Here is a 20869-nt window from a genome sequence, read left to right as displayed (position 1 = left end):
GATCGTATTTGGATGTCCAACTTCTCATATAAAGCGTATTCCTCAATTGTGGCCATGGATCAACATAACGATCAACAAAAGAATCCTGGACCAAAAATTTAGTCTCCACTGTACTACCCTCTGTTCCAACGATGAGATATTTGAGTTGAGAAGATGGGCAAGTATAATCTTTGAAGAAAACCATTGTTCAAAACTGCAAAAAAAAAAGTGTTAATATTTACTTATGATGATGCATGAAAGAAGATAAAACTTGAAAAAAAGGGGTGGTTAAGAAGGGGCGAATAATTTAAGCATTAGGGATCTTGAAAAAGCCTCAAGTTAGTGATCTTCAAGGCGGGGACATTAAACACATCCCTTCACACCTTATGCTTAAGTATTCGGGACCTTGTAAATCCTTGAGAGTAGTATTTTTTTTCAAGGCGGGGGACATTAAACACATTATTCTAGTAAAGCCTCAAGTTGGTTAAGTATTCAGGACCTTGTAACGCCTTGAGAGTAGTATTTTTTTTAAGACGGGGACGTTAAACACATTATTCTAGTAAAGCCTCAAGTTGGTTAAGTGTTCGGGACCTTGTAACGCCTTGAGAGTAGTATTTTTTTTCAAGGCGGGGACGTTAAACACATTGTTCTAGTAAAGCCTCAAGTTGGTTAAGTATTCGGGACCTTGTAACGCCTTGAGAGTAGTATTTTTTTTTTCAAGGCGGGGACGTTAAACACAATATTCTAGTAAAGCCTCAAGTTGGTTAAGTATTCGGGACCTTGTAATGCCTTGAGAATAGTATTTTTTTTCAAGGCGGGGACGTTAAACACAGTATTCTAGTAAGCCTCAAGTTGGTGATCTTCAAGGCGGGGACGTTAAAAGCATCCCTTCACACCTCAAGATCAAACTCTTGTGTTGTGATAAAGCTCTCCATTGTGTAGCCTCCGCAAAATACAAATATTGCTACAAAAAAAACACACACACACAAAAAGGGTGATGAAAATCAAAGGGAAAGGAAGAGAAAATTACCCTCTACTGCCGCTTACGAACCGGTTCCAGGCAAGAGCTTGTTGGTTGGTTGGTTGGTTGGTGTTTAAATTATGAAGAGCACACCTCTATTTATAGAGTTGAAAAGGTGATGATTTAGCTATCCGTGTCCAAATCCAAGTAGGAGGGATATGAGGTATCCTAATAGAAATACACTAGGTTTATTTATTTTTTATTTTTTAAAAAATAATAATTTACCAAAGAAAAAAACGGTGGAGTGGCCAATTTCAATACGAAAAGGGATTTGTTGGTGATAACGTACTCTCCTAGACTCCTATTACATGATGACATTGATTTTTCTCCAACTAGGTTCACAAACCCAAAATAAATTGTTATAATTCTTAAAGAATGAGCTGGCCAATGTAATGTTGATTATTATTACAACTGCATGCCCATCAAATGCTCTTAAATCTTTGGTAATCATCCAATTTCGGCATACAAGAATTACATATATAAGTTGTTATTGATCTCAATTAAAATATCAAGTTAATACTTCAAGCCTAGTCTTCAAATGATAAAATATTTTGACTAGACTTGAAGCAGGGGCATTTGTAATCATTTAAAATTTATTAAATATAAATTCATAGATGATTCGGATTATATTATATTCATGAATATATTAGTCCATATAAATATTATGGATTAATATAATTGAATTAATTATTTAAATCCAATGAATATGGATCTAATTAAAGTCCAAATTAATTGATTTGGGCTACAATAAATGAGCAATTTGCTAAGCCCAAATCCATCTCATCCTAGAGGCCCATTTTTGGTGCCACGTGGCAAATGACGTGGCATGCCAAGTCAAACAAGAAGCCAATAGAATTAAGACATGTGTCAAAGATGACAAGCCTGCTCCATAAATCCCATATGCCATGTCACTTAAATCTGATTGGCCAAAGGGAATCATGTTCCAATCACAACTCCTCTATTCTAAAACTATAAATAGGGGTCCTCATAATTCAGAATAGAAAAGAGAAAATTCTAAACAAGAAGCTAGAGAAAATTTGTGGTACAAACGCCTTCAAATTCTCTATAAAGCTACAAGTTTAAGAATTCAAGCATTCAAGTTCAAGAACGATCAAGATCAAGACCATTGGATTCAAGAACAAGCTCGAAGCCCTTGAATTCAAGTAAAAGTCAAGATCAAGATAAAGTTCAAATTCATCGAAGATTCAAGAACAAGCTTTAAAGCCCTTGAATTATATTTGAAAAGGCGAATTCAGAGGAATCATAGAGATTGTAACACTCGCACTTTAAACCAATAAAACGATTGTTGCTATAATTTTCCGTTCTTGATTATTATTTTCTCGACGCGAATTTTATTGTCTACACATACACAATTGCACATGCAAGCATTTATGCCTTCCCTTTCCGTCAGCTTATTTTTCTCTTGCATAGAAGAGAAAACCTTAAATATCAAACACCCAAAACACAATCTTTATTGTCTGTTACTTTTCCTTTGTGATTTGTGATTTAACGTTGAACACTCTTTGGCACAATTTATATGCAGATAAGATCACCCAGATTAATTATAAAAAATGAAAAGGCATGAGTTATCGAAAAACCGTGCAATTTAATTAGAAAATTGAAGTTTTTCATTTAATTAAGTAATTATCTAGGCAGTTTTAAGATTGTTATTAAAATAAGATAAACAAAAACAAACAAACAAAAAAGTGAAGAAAAATTCAAAAAAAAATAGAGAAAAAAGATAAATGCAAATGGAGGTCATAGAGAGGTGCCACATCACTTTCTCTATGTTTCTCCTTTATATATTATACATAGATAGTTTACGTTAGAAGTTAGAAGTCACTCCTAAAATCGTCTTTTTATTTGTTACAAACTTGTTAAATAAGTTATTTTTGTAGACGTTGAAATTTTGTAGGGTTCTACAAGAAGAGTTCTATTTTAATTAGGGTTCTTGGAGGCTACAATACTCTAAACCATAGTTTATGTTTTTATAAGGGGTTATATGTTGGAAAACTATATGCACAACGGAAGCATACCAAAATTAGACGCTTACATGAATAATAGATAACCAATATATGCTAGAACACGTATAATCATGCTAGAACACATCAACTTACTAAAATTTAATTCAAAAATTACTTCTTGAAGCGTGAGCACATACTTTCAAGCGAATCCACAATCCACTAGTTAGACAACAGTTCCACGGTCTTCTACAGTGATCCCAAGTTCACATCTGAACTCACTCAATACTTGGTTGGGCAATTATTGTATAGAAACCATCATCTTTTTCTAGGTTAGAAGAATCCCTACTTATAGTGATTTCTTCTCAATCCAAAAAGAAAAGAAAAAAAACCACGCTTTTCTTGAAAAACAAGAAAACACACATTACTCTTCCCTTTTCCCTTAGACATAGGATTCTGAATTCTAGTTAAATATGAGCATGGTAAGGACCACAAAATTAATTACTGAGGCTTCCAATTATGGAAATAATTCCAAATAATTAATTTGAATTATTCTTACCATAATAAATTATAAATCTTCCACTAGAAATTTGTAATTGCACTCCACTATATATATTTCAAAATTTCCCATTAAACACTTATATAATTCCCCATGTTAAGATTACATATACTAATCAATAAATTAAATTACTAACAAATTTAATGATTAATTTTCTTTAGAGCATTGCTTAACTTATTTCATGTGTCAGATTCAAAATCCAATTGTAAGGTTTGACACGATGAAAACTTATAAGTTTCTGAAAAAGGCATATCATCAATCTCTATATTGAGACATAAATTTCAATTAAATTATTATTTCACCAATATCTATTATTATCATCCAATCTACCGGACATATTGACCCATCTCAGAATCTCACCTTTTAATAAATCAAAATGATAATTAATATATACAGATCATAATAGTTGTATCAAGATTAAGAATATAATAGTTATATCATAATTAATAAATCATAATAGTTATATCAGGATTAAGAATATAAGTATATTTAATAGTTTAGAAAATATTCTTTTGTCAGTAAGTCTAAATCAACTTTATACTTATAAGAACCGATGATTTAATCCTCTGTGTATAAGTTAAAACTCTATATACTAAATCATCTACTATATAAGTAAACAGATACCATAAACTAATATATGATCTATTAAAACTTTATTAAAACTGAATAAATAATTATTCTATAATAAATACTATATCTAAACATATGGTTAATAATATATATATATATATATATATATATATATATATATAATCGCAACATAATATCCATGATGAGAATTCAGTAATTAATTTATAGGGAAAACTACATCAAATACCAATTAAAATGAAATTAATTACCCGAATATACCTCACCTTAATCTAACTACAACAATACCCATTTAATAGTAAATAATTACCCGCATACCCAATTGATAATTCTTAGCTATTACTTTATTATTTAAGTTTGTTTCCTATTTATCATTTCTTTATTTTTTCCGTTCCCCCCTTATGCCTAACTAATTTAATTACTTTATCCTTTTAGCTTCTTATTTTTTATTGATTGTTTTCTTTATTTTATCTTCTTCCTTTTTTTGAAAGATAAAAATAAATAAATATATATATCTATTATGACCAAACGACCACCTCACATACACTAATACTAAAGGAGAGACATCAATTAGATTCACTGATTATAAATATACAGATCAAAAAGAAATAGAGGAAGATTTAGAAGAAAATGAATCAACCATTAATATGGAAGGTATGAATATTCAAAATATAAATGAAGAAGACTACGAAGTAGACTTATCAATAGCAAAGGCTAAAGAATTACATCAAGAAAATAAAACAACTTTGTTTAAATGTAAAGGTTGTAAAGTGGGAAAAATAGATATTTCTACAGTAGAACAACATTTTAGAGAATGCAAATTTAGAATAGATAATTATGGGTATAGACAAAAAGAAAACACCCAAGAAGAAAGCGATGACGAGACAACACACAGTCTAAAAGAATTCATGGAAACCGCCTCTTCTAGTTCAAGTCCCTTTCAAAAGACAACCCCCATAACACCAGTAGAATATACTATAGGTAATTTACCACGTCATCGGGTATATAGGCAAGACCCGACAACAGAACCAGAAATGGTTAGACCAATAGGAATAAGAATGCCAATAGAAGCCCCTATCAAGCTTCAAGATGGAGGAGATAGAGGTAAGATATTAAATATAGCAGCTCATGATCCTCAAATGTGGAACTCAGTAATAGATGTATGGAAAGGAATAGTAGTAGCAGATTACATACATCATTATAGTGAAACAGATGCAGAAACTATGTATAGATACATGGAAACCTTTTTAGGAGAATCAATCAAAGGAATGTGGGAAGCATACAAGGTAACTTACCCTCAAGAATTCCAAGAACTAGTAAATATGGGACCAAATTCGTATAATTTCACTAATAAAATACACAGCCTAATAACAGGAGAAGACCCTAATAGCGGTTTAGTAGTCTTACAAAAAAATGCATTAATAAAACTAGAACAACTTAGCATTACAAATTGGAGCCATATAAAAAACTTTTTGAAAGACTATTTTTACTTATGCGCTATAAGCGGCAATGCATTTGATCAAAGCTTGGGAAAAAAGCTTTTTAACAAACTCCCTGGAGCCTTAGGAAGAGAAATAGAAGAAAGATGGGGAAAAAGAGAAGGAGTTATGCAAAATTCAAATGCTAATTGGTCTATTGGACATAAAATACAACATGTTATGGAAATACTACAAGAAAAGTGTACAAATATACAAATACAAAAACAATTAAAGCAAAATGAGACTGATTTTTGCAAAAATATATACACACACAAAGCTATAATCAAAGTACATCAAATAAGAAATACAGTAAGAAATATCAAAATAACCAAAACTACAGACCAAGAAAAAAGTATTATCTAAGGAAACCTACGGCAAAAAAGCCTTATCTAAATAAAGATAGACATGTGAGAAAACATAATAATAATAGATTCTATAAAAATAGACTATCTTGTTTTACATGCGGAAGTGAAGAACATCTAGCTAATACTTGTCCAGAATGAAATAATAGTAGAACAAGAAACTCCCAACTTATAGAAGATTTCCAAGAAACCCTGATAAATGTAGATGAATACATGTCAGATAACGAAAGTATATATTCAGTAATAAGTATAGATGCTTTAGAAGGAAGACAACACGACTCGTCTGATTCAGAAGAAGAAACTTTAATAAACGAAATTGGATTAGAAAAATTAGACTTGAATATCAAGGATTTTACATTTGCCAATATACATTGCGATCACCAATTTTCCAAAGGGAAAGGTTTAGATAGCCAAAAATGCTTTAATTGTACAGGATATCCCAGTAAAGACAGAAGAGCTAAATGTACGAATTGCTATATAGAAGGATGCCTCATGTGCATCAATAAGTTATTTAACATTAAAGTTATAGACCAGACAATAAGTATAAAAGAAAAAACATTAATGTCTCTAGAAAAAGGATTGATAGTTTAGAAGACAGAATAAATAAATTAGAAAAAGGAAATGAAAAGGTAGAAGAAGAGGTAGAAGAAAAGGAAGAAATTGAGCTCTTAAATGAAAAAGAGGAATACAAATCGTTTAAAAGACTAATTTGTAATGAAGACAAAAAGATCAATACTATCAAAATATTAACAAGAATAAGAATTCAAAACTATGAAATAGAAACTTTAGCTCTAGTAGACTCGGGATGTACAAAAAGTATAATAAATAAAAATATCCTGCCTTCAGAAATAATAAAGGAATTTCCCGAACCACAAAGCGCCATGCAAATGGACGGATCTTCAAATATATATAAAGATTATGTTAGTAATGCTCAAATAAGTTTTTTAAACACATGTGCAGACTTCTATAAACCCACTTATAAATTAGAAAAAATATGGGTTAGAGATTTAAATATTAGGATAGACTTTGTTTTAGGCTTAGATTTCTTATTACATGATAACGGAAGTTGTCTCCTTACTAGAGACGGAGTAATATTTTCTAAAAATATGACTCAAACCTCCATAACAACAGAACCGGTTCCTACAAAATCAAGGTATGTTAAAAATACTGATAATACAAATACATTAAAATGTAATAAAGGAAAGAATGCAACTGTACTAAAATACATGTTATCAAAGAAGAGGAAGACATTAAAGAAATTGAATTATTAGAATTAAGTTTATCTGATATACAAATAGAGAAAAGTTATGACTTAATAGAAATAAATACTGAACTTTATAATTTTAAGAAAGGATTACAACATATAAGAGTCATAAAAAACCAGAAAGACCTAGACGAAGTAATTTCCATCTTAGATAAACTAGAAATAATTGGAGAAAGACCCCTGAAGCACTGGGAAGCCAATCATATAACCTGCAGACTTGATATTATTAACCCGGAGTATACTGTTAAAACTGCTTCAATAGAATCCACGAATGAAGACCTGAGAGAATTTGAAGATCAAATTAAAGAATTATTAAATTTAAGGGTAATAAGGAGGTCGACTTCAAAACATCGGTCAACCGCATTCATGGTGAGAAATCATAATGAAATACTAAGAGGGAAAGCTAGAATGGTAATAAACTACAAAAGACTTAATGACAATACAAGAATGGATGGATATAAATTGCCAGGCAAATCTGAATTAATAAATCGAATACAAGGAAGAAATTTTTTTAGTAAGTTTAACTGTAAATCGGGATATTGGCAAGTTAAAATGCATGAAGATAGCATCGAATGGACAGCGTTTACTTGCCCAGAAGGCCATTTTGAATGGTTGGTGATGCCCTTCGGTTTGAAAACAGCCCCTCCGATCTTTCAAAGAAAGATGGATAATATATTTAGAGACTATAAAAACTTTAGTTTAGTTTATGTGGACGATATTCTAGTATTTAGTAACAACACTAATGAACATCTAGGACATTTACAAACAGTGTTTAAACTGTTCGTAGACAATGGAATTATAATTAGTAAAAAGAAAATGGAACTATGTAAGACTCTTATAAAATTCTTAGGGGTAGAAATTGGAAATGGAAAAATAAAATTACAACCCCATATAGCAAAGAAGGTCCTTGACATGCCTGATAAATTAGACAACACTAAAGACTTACAAAAATTTCTAGGAATATTAAATTATGCGCGAAGTTTCATCAAAGATCTAGGGAAAGTCGCAGGACCCCTATATTCCAAGACAGGAATTCATGGTCAAAAGACTTTTAATATGGAAGACATAAAATTAGTACAAAAACTCAAACAAATGGTTAAAGACATACCAAATTTGGCCCTCCCACTAGAAACCGACTACCCAATAGTAGAAACAGATGGAATCCTAGAAGGGTGGGGAGTAGTACTAAAAACAAAAACAAATATGGAGACAAAAAAAAAGAAAAAATTTGCGCTTATCACAGTGAAAAATACAAAGAAAAAGGAAATATGAGTAGCATAGATGCAGAGATTCTAGCAGTGATATATGGATTAAATAGTTTTAAATTATACATTATTAATAAACAAGAAATTTTGGTAAGAACTGACTGCGAGGCTATTGTAAAGTTCCACCAAAAAATAGTAGGAAAAAATAGTAGTAAAAGAATATGGTTAAACTTTTTAGACGCTACGTCAATTTATAATATATCTTTAGAACATATAAAGGGAAAAGATAATTCCTTAGCAAATCAACTAAGCAGACTTATGAAAACTAATTGCTTGTTTTCAGAATGAGTACAGGCAAAGATAAAGACAAAGCATTCAGTTCAAGTTCAAGTGAGCAGAAAGACATAGACTTGTATCTGCAGACTCTCTTAGAAGGAAATACTTTATTTCAACCACAGACGAGACTAAACATAGCAAGCATAGAAAGAATATATTTTGGGAAACAAAATCTAATCTTTTATCCTCCATCTAATCTAAGTTTCAGGGTAAAATCAGAAACAAATGTAGATAGACCACAAAGATGCTTAATAGACAACTTATGGATAGCCTACAACAAGATCCCTCGAGACAACAATTATTTCATTTCAGTGGTAAATTCATTAAGCCATTATTTTACAGACAAAAATGAAGACAAAAAATTCAGATTTTATGTAGTAGTCCAAGGAAAATTGCAAGGAGTATTCCAGACATGGATGGAAGTAATAGATTCAATTAAAGACTTTCCTACTCCACTTTTTAAAGGATTCAATGATTTAAATGAAGCACTAGATTATGCTAGAGGAACTCTTGGGCCTAATTATTTTATAAGCCCCGCTTTGAGACAGATTTCAAGACCATCTTTGCAATATAACATTCAAAGAGACACAGACAGAATAATTTTCTGCGATCATTGTTCTTCGATGACAGAAGGATTTAAAAGACTCAAACAGACGATTGAAAGACTGGAAACTGAAAAAGGAAAAATGACACGACATATCCACTCATTACAAGAGAGGATAAGGTTTTTACTTGGAAATACCGATCAAATCATACATTTAGAGAGTTCTCCATCTCATTACAAAATGGATAAGACGGGTGTACATTCCCCAACGAATGTAGAAAGAGCTATTGTACCAGCTAGAAGTACAGCTAGTCCCGCTCAAACGGTAGCGGGTAAAGACTCATCAAATCCGTTAATGGTTGACACTTTACCAAAAAGTGTAAGAATTCTACCAGCAAGTTTTAATACAAAAGCAGAAACAAGCAAAAAGACAATGGGATTTCTCCAAAAATAAAATAAAATGAAAAGATAGAAAAAATAATAAAAAACTCCCTTTACAAGTTACTTAAAGTAAAGACTAAGGAGGTAGTACAAGAAAAAATTATACGAGAAAATCCAAAGCCAGATGCAACAAATTCAGACCATGAAGACATAGAAAGTAGCAATGATGAAAATGATCTATCAATAGACCAATTTAATCAGCACTACGACCCAAATGAAGACAATGATTCAGGGATGAGTTTTGATTCCGACGCACTACACAACCTGGATACCTAGAGAAATACGTAAGCAATGACATAAACACAAAAAGACAAACAAATATGTGAGCAATAACATCACAGGCCATTATGATAAAGGAGACACCACTACATATGCACTACTAACAAAACGACAAAGAATGTCCATTCAAGACTCCACTACATATCCACTACCGACTCCACTATCACAAGACAATAAAAGAATCCATTCAAATTTGAAAAAGTTTCAACAAAGCCATGTGACGATGGGGCCCAAAGAGCACCCGGCAGGTGAAGAAAGTTTTTGAAATTTGAAATCCGAACTTCAAGTCCGGATCCACCCCTATAAATAAGACCATTCGCAAAGAAGAAAGACAGAGCGAAGTGCAAGAAGAGCATCGAGTAAAGTAGTTTGTAAGATTGTAAGGATTTTATAGTTTACATATTCCCCTTCCCTTTCAAAAAAAAAAAAGTGTACAAAGTGTGTGAGTGTTTTAATTTTCAAGTAGCTGCAAGGTCACTCGGGGACTCCCGAAAGGGAAACCTCATTCCGGCCATTATCATGTGAGTCGTTATTAGTTTTCTAGATCTTCGTAACTTTCTCCCTATATCATGTAGATATTATTATTGTACTATTGCTATGTATAATTATTTACTATTGCTATGAATATAATGTTTATTTAATGTTTGAATTACTCTTAGTAAATGGTTAGTTCCTTATCTTCTTAGTAACCCCGATGGATTAACCTGTAAATGCCTAAGGAAGTTGAAAGTCCACCATGGTTATGGAACCAAAAGGACTGTGTATCCCAGGGTGTGGTTAAAGAAGCAGGTGCTAAGAAAATGGGTTAAGGAAAAGAGATGAACAGAGTAAAAAAAAAAAAGTAACTTTGGGAGAAATTACATAGATTTAGTACCAAATCACTACTGAACAAGATAACGGAGTAGGAAGAGGGAGTACTGAGTAGGATTTTACAACATAATTTTACAAACGCGGCCATTATAATTTACAAAAAACCTGCTTATTTATTATACTTAACTGTTATACCAATAATATAATCTTAATTGATTAGCAAAAGAGTGTTTTTTCATATATTTTAAAGCTAATATAAATTTCTAAACAGTGTTCCCAAAAACCTATATATATCTATTACTTTATTATTTAACTTTGTTTCCTATTTATCATTTCTTTATTTTTTCCGTTCCCCCATTATGCCTAACTAATTTAATTACTTTATCCTTTTAGCTTCTTATTTTTTATTGATTGTTTTCTTTATTTTATCTTCTTCCTTTTTTTGAAAGATAAAAATAAATGCAAAGATATATATATATATATATATATATATATGATATCATTTGATAATATATACTTTTACAGTATCGTTTACCAATGAGTATAGGGTGTGAACAGGAAACCTAAATGATATCACAATAGTATATATATACACTCTTATAGTATCATTGACTAATGAGTAGGGTGTGAACAAGAAACTTTCATGATACCACAAAAATATATTTATACCCTTATAGCGTACCGGTACGTGGTACCTGATCCAAGTTAGTGTGCCGGACATGACACCTGATACCATATATGCGTGGGTACGTGGCACCAGATCCAAGTTAGTGTGTTGGAACATAACATCTGATCCATTCAACGTATCACAATAACAATCATAATCTACATTCTCACAATCATACAATTAAGAGATGATTCATGACATATAGTTATTCTTTCATAAGCAAGTAATTACAATATCATAAATATGCATACACCGAACATATACAATATCAATTATCACTTATGAACAACGTGCAATTCCACATTCTCAAATACATCAATATAACAAGTCAATGGTCCTCTCATGTAATCCACACCCAAACTGTTAGTGTATCAGTACGTGGTACCCGATCCAAGTTAGTGTGCCAGACGTGACACCCGATCCCATATATGCGCTGGAACCTAGACTCTGATACCAGCTTTGTCACGACCCAGTCCGTCGTTATTAGCACCCACATTAACCCTCCGATGGGATAACCAGTAACACTAATTAGCTAACCAACTTTAATCAAAATACTAAGGCATTTAAGTTATGAAAGCAAGTTAAATGCTAAGAAAAGAACAAAAATAGGGAGTTCCCATAAATTCCAACAAAAGTCTAACAATTAAACAATGCGGAAGTAACACCTAGAACTGAAAGTCAACGTACCAAAACTCTAACAAGAATCATAAGTCTAAACAAGAAAGGTTACAACCCCAAACTAATGCATTAATAACTAACTAGAAAGTCTAAGTCCGAAATGTGGACTTAAACAGAAAGATAACTTATGGCAGCCCAGAAGAACTGGCTCACCCTTGAATTTGAACGATCACTAATTTTCTAAGCGAGGTCTGTCAATAGCCGCCTGAAGATGTCCTGTACTCAACAAAAGAAAGAGCAAGTGCAGTATCAGTACACAACCACAATGTACTGGTAGGATCACGCGGCTATCCCACTAAGTGCAACATACATAAGTAAATACAACATCATAAACATGCAAATACCGAGCATGTACAATATCGATTATCACATTCTCAACAATATACATTTACCACAAGTCATTAGTACCTGATCCAATGTTTATGTCGGAACTTGGCAACTGATCTCATTATGCCGGAACGTGGCAACCGATCCAAGTTAGTGTGTCGGAACGCAGCACCAGATCCATTCAACAAGCCACAATCACAATCACAAGTATATTCTCATAATCATACAATCAAGTCATGATTCATGGCATTCATCATTCATATATCCTCATTTACAATTAATGCAATCAATAATGCAACATTCACATACATATATGTATCATAATGAAGCAAGAACAAACATACACCACACAATCATAGAATTACAACCATCGCCTACCTCAAACAAAGCTTGATGCCCCTAAGAAACTTGATTCTTCCCTTTTTGAATTCGTTCCGCTTGTTCTTGGTCTACAAACAATTAATATAACACGGACATCAATAAATAATAACTAATTACCTGAATTACTAACAATCCCATTAACCTTAGATCAAACCCTTGATCCCAATATCCACATTAGGGTTGTTTCTACCATAATTTCCAGATCAAAACCCTCCCCTATTGTTAATTACCCATTATATTACGTTCTACGGATCGAAAAATGGATTCATGGAGTTAAAACCTTACCTTTAGCCTTAATAATTGTGGAAAACTGTCAAGAAGTCTCCTGGGTTCGTTCCTTAGCTCTCAAGTTTGAAAATTGTAGAATAAAATGTTTTGGGGTTTATTTCCAACTTTAAGTCGCATGTGTCCCGCCTCAGCGGCCTCACCCTGCTACAACGGCCCCGCCCTGGCGGCAGAAATCCCCGCCATATCGGCTTGCACGGAACAATTAGCAAAAATAACAATTCCAAGACCCCATTTGACAACACACCTTCAACCAACGACACTCAGAAACTACCTGTTCATGCCAAGATCAGTTTCGAGAGTTCTACTCACCCGAACTGAATTCCGTAAAGTGGTACGAGTTCCTTAACGTCTTAGCTATCTACTCATGTAATTAAAATCATAATTAAATCACCTAATTGCTATCAGATTTCTCTAGACCTTACTGACTCTGATTTCGTCCAAATCTGGACTAGGTTGGGAAATTCCAAGTTACTACGAAAAAGCTTTTAAAATTTTTCCCCGTTGACTTTCTATAACGACGGGAACCGGTCGTTACAAAACTTTATTCATTTCAACATTCAATTTAAACATTCCATCACAAGCATACCCTTTTCCCACAAAAAATACCCTTCTTCACAATTACATATAGATTAGATTCAATAATCTGTTTGAAGCCTGTTTTATTAAGAAGAAAATTAAACAACAATTTTTTTCTCATGGAAAGAGTATAAAGTACATCCTTCAAAATTAATACCCTTCCAGAAGTAAAACACAATTCGACTTCTCTCGTTCCAAGCACTTGAGTTGTGTGAGAATCACCAAGCATGATGGTTGGGCTCCTCAAAATGAGTATATTGTTTAAACCAGTCTTTATCATAACAAACATGACGGTTTTTGCACCAGAATCAGCCCACCATCCATCAACACTCTCAACCATGTTTATGTCGATAATGACCGCCACAAAAGGTTCTTCGGTAACGTTTGCCTGAGGGTTAGGACCACGTTTCTGGAATCTGCGAAATTGAGAAGTATGTCCACTCTTGCCACAAACAAAGCACGGTCCCTTATCTTGAACTTATTGATTTTGTGCTTGGTTATTTTCACCATTACTTTTTTTGGGAGGTCTACCATTATTTTTCTTGATTTTTTTCTTCTTTGGCTTCAAAGAAGTATTTTTGTGAGATTCAAGAGTAGAATTATTTGAAGTAATTAAATTTACCTTCGTTGTGATATTGCTTTCTTCTGTTTGTAAAAGTGCATCTTGGCCCCCCCTTGCCTCTTCTTCCATGTGGATTTTCACTATCAAGGTATTAAGAGAGGTTTCCATTTGTTTGTGGCGCATAGTTTTTTGAAATTCCTTCCAAGAAGGTGAAAGTTTATCCACTATGCCACAAACAATATGATTATCTCCAATTTTTACCTACTTGGACCTGAGCTCTCCAACAATCATTATAAAGTTTCGAGTTTGGTCTACCACTGATTTATTGTCCACCATTTGGAAATGAAAAAATCTACTAGCCGCATATTTTTTCGCTCCAGCCTCTTCGGTGTCATACTTACTCTGCAATGCTTTCCAAATTTTCTTTGCACTAGAGTAAGTTCTATCATAATAATCATAAAAATTATCAGACGGACAATTAAGAATATAATACCGACACTTGTAAGAATCACCATCGTACTTTTCCACTTTCTCTAGATGAGAAATAGTTTCATCATCATTCATAGAGGTGATGTCAACTTTATTAGGATTCTTGTCGGTTAACACATAAGAAAACATTGAGAAGACTTAAGTAGAAAAGTACTTACCCTTCCATCTCTTAAAATAGTTACCATTCAACCGAAATGGCTTGTTAAGATCTCCCATCTTGACATCTGCATTTTTTTTCAATTGTAGACATGTTGAATCTCCTTAAAATTGTTAGTGAAAAATTACAAAATAACATAATTACAAGATTAAGATTGAAAACAAATGAGATAAAATCTCTTCAGGCTGAGGCACAAATATCTCGCTCTCTTTAAGAAGATTCAAGCCCACTGCAACAAATGTTTTTCACCGGTCCAGCAATAGTACTTCTTGACTTGTCCCCTCCACAATACAACAACCTTAACACAAAGTATAACTCAACAACTTTGGACAAGAGTTGAGTCCAAAACTCCACAAAAAGAACACCTCCCTTCAACTAATAAGAACTCTCTTTTTTGACTAACTTTTTCTTCTCTATATTTTTCTTGTTTTTAAACCAAATGAAGACCACCACTATTTATACTAGAAGAAGTCTTCCGAGCAATGAATAGGAAGATAATGGGGTAGTAAATAGTGAAGATAAATGACCTTAGGAGTTACATAGGTTACAAGGTGTAATGAAAAACAATGAGTGAAATAATGTGAGGGCATCCAATGCCACTAACGTGCAGAAAATGAAGAGTTGCTCAACGTCTAAAAATCCAACGTTCACAGCAACGTTTGTATGCATTAAGAATAGCAATAAAGTCAACCTGTCAAAGGATGAAGTGCACCTCAGAAATGAGGATGTATGGCCACAAATATCTCTTAAAACAATAACCACACTTGTCACTTAAAAGCAAAAGGAAACTGCCCATAACTAACGAACACACTAACAATGCAATTGATGCATTTTATTAATACTAAAATGTCAAAATAACCAACAAAAATTATTAAAAGCACAACAAACATAAGTCTAAACTCCCGGTTTAGAAAGTACAAGGAATTTAATACTAAAAACTTAAAAGATTGAATCCACCAGAGTTCAAGAAAATTTGAGGTTAGATACTGCAACATTAGATAACCTCTTCCATCAATAGGTGACATGTATCTCCAAGTTGTCAAGCAATTGAGGTTGGATAGTTTCATTTAACACGAGTGCTCTTAAATCATCAGCGGTTATATTCTGAAAAGATTGATGTACAGAAAGATAAATAGATATAAAACAAATATATAACAACAACAATATATATCGAGTGTAATTTCATAAATGAAATTTGTGGAGGGTAAAATGTACACAGACCTTATCCCTATTTTTATGGAGTAGAGAGGTTATTTTTGATAGATACTCATACTCAGCGCATCAAAAAAGAAAAGAATTCAAAGTATGAAGATAAGAAAATATAACAACAATATTGGAAGTAACTAAGCAAATGTGAGCAACAGATAATAATAGATATATACATAAAAAAATAAAAACAACGTGATAACTAAATAATACTATTAATAAGGAGAAGCGTAGTGGAGGCCATTTCCCTACCTCTCCATACACATATATAGTACGACAACACTCGTAAATCGTAAATTTTTAATTTTTTAAGTAAGACATCAATAAATTGGAAAATTAAATGATATACAAGCTGAAAGAATATCCAATAATAAAAAAATTAAGTGGTGCATTATGAAAACATCAACAATTTAATTCACCTTTTTCCTCCCAGCCATTGACTTGAATCTCCAAAAGAGGTCCTCAAGTTGTTTTTCCTCAAAATTATATCCAAGCTATAACATAATAAAATGAGTGTTAATGCACATTCATATATTATAATATCATAATTTAATTTTTTGAAATATTATACCTCAAGCATTTTAATTTTCAATGCATGACGTCCACTGCACAAAATATTAACCATAGTATCAAATTCCTGATTGAACCGTACCAACAATAGCATATTCAGTGTAATTCTGTAAATGAAGTATATGGAAGGTAGAGTGTACACAGACCTTACCCCTACCTCGTAGACACCTTTGATTTAAGAAAAACTTTTCAAAGCAACTTGAAAAAAATGACTACAAAAATGAAAACAGTAACAACAACGAAATAAAGCGAAATGCAAAGCAGTATGCAAGAAAGAACAGTAATGCAATAATCGAACCAGATGGATATCAATAAAAAAATCTAAACTATTGAGATGGTTTCAAAAATTGTAATTTTGATTATATAAAATTAGATAACTAAGAAATAATACGATATATAATAATCGATCGAACTGAATCATTAAGAACTTCAGGAGCATGATAAATACGTAATCTAATAAAATAGTGTGTACCTGAGTTTTCCCAATCTAATACCATCATGTTCACTAGCACGAATAAATCCAACATCTTCAGGAGATATAAATTCATATGTACCTTTGTTCTTTAATATTCCATCCTAAATTAAGTACATAGAATAACACACAAACAAAAAAAATTATTTAGTTGAGAAAATAATGCTATTTAATTAGAATACGGTAGAATTGCAGAAATATTTTTAGTAGATTTTGGGAAAAGGTAGAAATACCTCCCTAAACTATGACCCAAATCCTAGAGACACACCTTAACTAAACTAAGGTTCTATTACCCCTCTGAACTCATTTTTTTTTTGTAATATTATACACCTTTTTGGCTTACGTGGTATCCAAACATCTCCCACACGCCTAAACTGCATGGAGTCACAGGGTGTGCCACATAAGCCAAAAGGTGTACAATATTATATATAAAATGAGTTCAAGGGGATAATAGGACCTTAGTTTAGTTAAGGTGTGTCTCTGAGATTTCGATCATAGTTGAGGGTGGTCAGATGAACACCCTTCGTCGAAAAATTATATCATGTATATAGGCAAAATATAGTCTAATATCTGGATATTTATTAATTGAACACTCTTTGAAAAAGAAAAGGCAGATGGTCCAGCGATAGGGACACTCGTTCACCTCATAGAGGTGTGGGGTTTGATTCCCACTAGCTGCATTTTTTAATACAAATCTCTTTTTAAACAAAAAAACCGAAATTTTTGTGCAGGTTACTCATCGGTAAAAAAAAAAAAAAATTTGTAAACCCACTACGCTAAAAAAAAATATCGACTTTTTAAAGGTTGAACACCCTTGGCGAAATTTCTGGCTCCGCCACTGCCTGTGCCTTCTTCCGTAGATTTTCTTATTTTAGCTATAACTTAAATTATGAATTATTTTTTTTAATGTTTTGTTCAAATACCACATGTTCTTATTTAATTCGTCATTTTTGTTGTGTCGTCCATAATTTTAATTACATACTCCCTCTGTCTCAATTTATCTGACTTACTTTTCTTTTTAGTCAATCTCAAAAAGAATGACACGTTTCTATATTAAGCAACAATTTAACTTTAACATGTCTATATTACCCTTAATGAAATGATGTTATAGCCACACAAATTTTTATCATTCATTTTAGATCACAAATTTTAAATGTTTTCCTTTCTTTCTTAAACCTGTATCGAGTCAAACTACCTTACGGTGGTACAGAGGTAGTACATTTTATGTTTTAGTTGATTGTTAAAACAGATCTTGATAAGTACATTAATTAAATAGTTCACCTGATGAATTCCACTTTCATGAGTAAAAGCATTAGCGCCAACAATGGCCTTATGTGGTTGTAGCTTAAGCCCACTATACTCCTCTACCTGCATATATATATATAACAATATTATTATATGCATAATTAATTTTTAACAAGTATATATATAATATATATATATATACCATGTTGCTTGTGGTGAATATATGTTTTGTATTAATCCCAGTATAAACATCACCAAGTACTTCCTCTCCACGACATTTTATGGCCATTACTATCTATATAAAATAGAAATAATAATATTAATTAGCTAGAGATAGATTAACATTTTATATATATAAATAATTAAAGGTTATTCTCCCTCACCTCTTCTAGAGAAGCATTTCCAGCTCTTTCACCAATACCATTGATGGTTACATCAACTTGTCTTACCCCTGCACAAATTCCCTGAATTCCATCGACGTATGAGACTCAAACTAACGATATTTTTAGAAATGAAATTTATATAATTATTACTATCTCCATCCATTTAAAATTGTTATAGTTTTCTTTTTTAGAGTAAAACTATAAAAAAAATTGACTATCATTTTAAAATGTATTTTTTCATTATGCAAAAAATAACAATTTATAGTACTTTTCATATAGTTTTTGAATATCTATTTTTTTTTTTAAATATCGAATTAATATAATCTAATTTAACTTTGAAAATACGTAAAATTGACTTTCGAAAAGCATAAGATGACAAATAAAAATGGATGGAAAGAGTAGTTGGGAATTAATGAATACATACAGCTAATGTGTTGGCAGTAGCAAGTCCAAGATCATTGTGACAATGTACTGCAAGGATCACATTTTGGATACCTAATGTATTGGTTTTTATGTCAACAATAAGTTGGGCAAATTCATTTGGCAAATTGCATCCAACAGTATCAGCAACACAAATGCATGTTGCACCAGCTTTAATAACTTCTCCAATAATATGATAAACAAACTCCTTATCAGATCTGACAAAAATAATACAAATTCAACTATACATACACCATATAGTAAAAATATAAATATGACAAATATTACAAACCTTGTAGCATCTTCCAAGCTAAACCTAACATGCTCGAACCCGAGACTTCTGGCATAAGCCACCATGCTCCTTGCTCTCTCCACAACTTCTTCTCTATTCATATTCAATTTATACTTCATATGTATATCGCTCGTCGCGATAAACATATGAATCATAGGTTTATTTGCATACTTCAAACTCTCCCAAGCTTTATCGATATCTTCCTTAGTAGATCTCGCCAAACCACAAATCATCGGTACATATCCCTCTTCATCTATGTTATTACCTGTTTAGCCATAGTATAATTCAATAATTAGACATAATTCACTATCATATATATACTATTATTTGCTAAATACACGCGAATCACAAGATACATGTATATGTATGTATCCGTAGTGATTCACATGTATCTAGAATACTAGATACATATGAGAGAGGCGAGGGAGATTTGCTATGTATCTTAGATACATGCAAATCCACTTGGATACAGTACTATTAAATTTTAAATAAGATGGAGACATAATTAAAGATTACCAATTTTCTGTGCTACCAACTTCACAAGGTCAAACTCAGCCTGAGAGGCAGCTGGAAAACCAACCTCAATAACATCAACACCAAGCTTAGCCAATTGAGATGCAATGTCCATTTTTTGTTTAATGGTCATGGATGCACCCGGGGCCTGTTCTCCGTCACGAAGCGTCGTGTCGAAAATTGTAACATAGTTAGGGTCAGATAATTGAATATTTGAGATGGGGAATAAACATTATTCCTTTTGATTGGAGGCATAAAATTGAAGACACTAATGTTTTTAGAATGTAATGAAATGTAATTGTTCAAGGAATATATTGTAGAATTTGCGTAGAGTGTAGTCATTTTTTTGTAAAAAAAAATTGGCTGAGTGAATAAGATAACTGGGCTGGTTGTGGGGTTTTATAGAAATTTGTAGGCTTAGTGATTATCACTTTCCTTCGAATGGATACATATTAATCGAGCTTCAATGTAAGTATAAGATCTCGAATAGAAAACAAAAAAAAAAAAAATTGTAGGCTCAATGGTATTAGCGCGAAGTCAAAAGTTTAGTAATGAATGTTTAAGATTTAGTATATATATTTATAGATGAAAAATAAATTTTGATCTAGTTATATATAATTTTTCAACAAATGATTTTCGACTGGCCACCCATTACTAGGCTGTAGCTCCGCCCCTAATGCCACTCATATTGAGATATAAAATTAGGGAAAAATTACTCGATATGAAGAACATAAATAAAAATAATTAAAGAAATCACAAAAAAAAAGTATTTCGTGTTTAAATGATACATAAAAAAAATAGAGTTTAAGGGTGTAA

General features: G+C 32.2%; 1 protein-coding gene across 1 annotated transcript; it reads right to left on the bottom strand.

The window, feature by feature from the left end:
• Positions 1–15963: 15963 nt before the first annotated feature.
• On the bottom strand, positions 15964–20276 carry LOC125836100 (2-isopropylmalate synthase A-like; the record flags this gene model as incomplete). Its single annotated transcript, XM_049515179.1, has 10 exons — positions 15964–16056; positions 16578–16652; positions 16730–16763; positions 17201–17304; positions 18482–18568; positions 18648–18740; positions 18829–18909; positions 19253–19466; positions 19541–19805; positions 20057–20276. Coding segments are annotated over 10 exons (1266 nt in total), but the record flags the coding sequence as incomplete, so codon positions are not given.
• Between the last annotated feature and the right edge of the window lie 593 nt (positions 20277–20869).

This window comes from Solanum verrucosum, unplaced genomic scaffold (genome assembly GCF_900185275.1).
Source record: "Solanum verrucosum unplaced genomic scaffold, falcon-dt-bn FXZP01000208.1, whole genome shotgun sequence".
Lineage (NCBI taxonomy): Eukaryota > Viridiplantae > Streptophyta > Magnoliopsida > Solanales > Solanaceae > Solanum > Solanum verrucosum.
The sequence above is the reverse complement of the archived record's forward strand: the minus strand, read 5'-3'. Positions and strand labels throughout refer to the sequence as shown.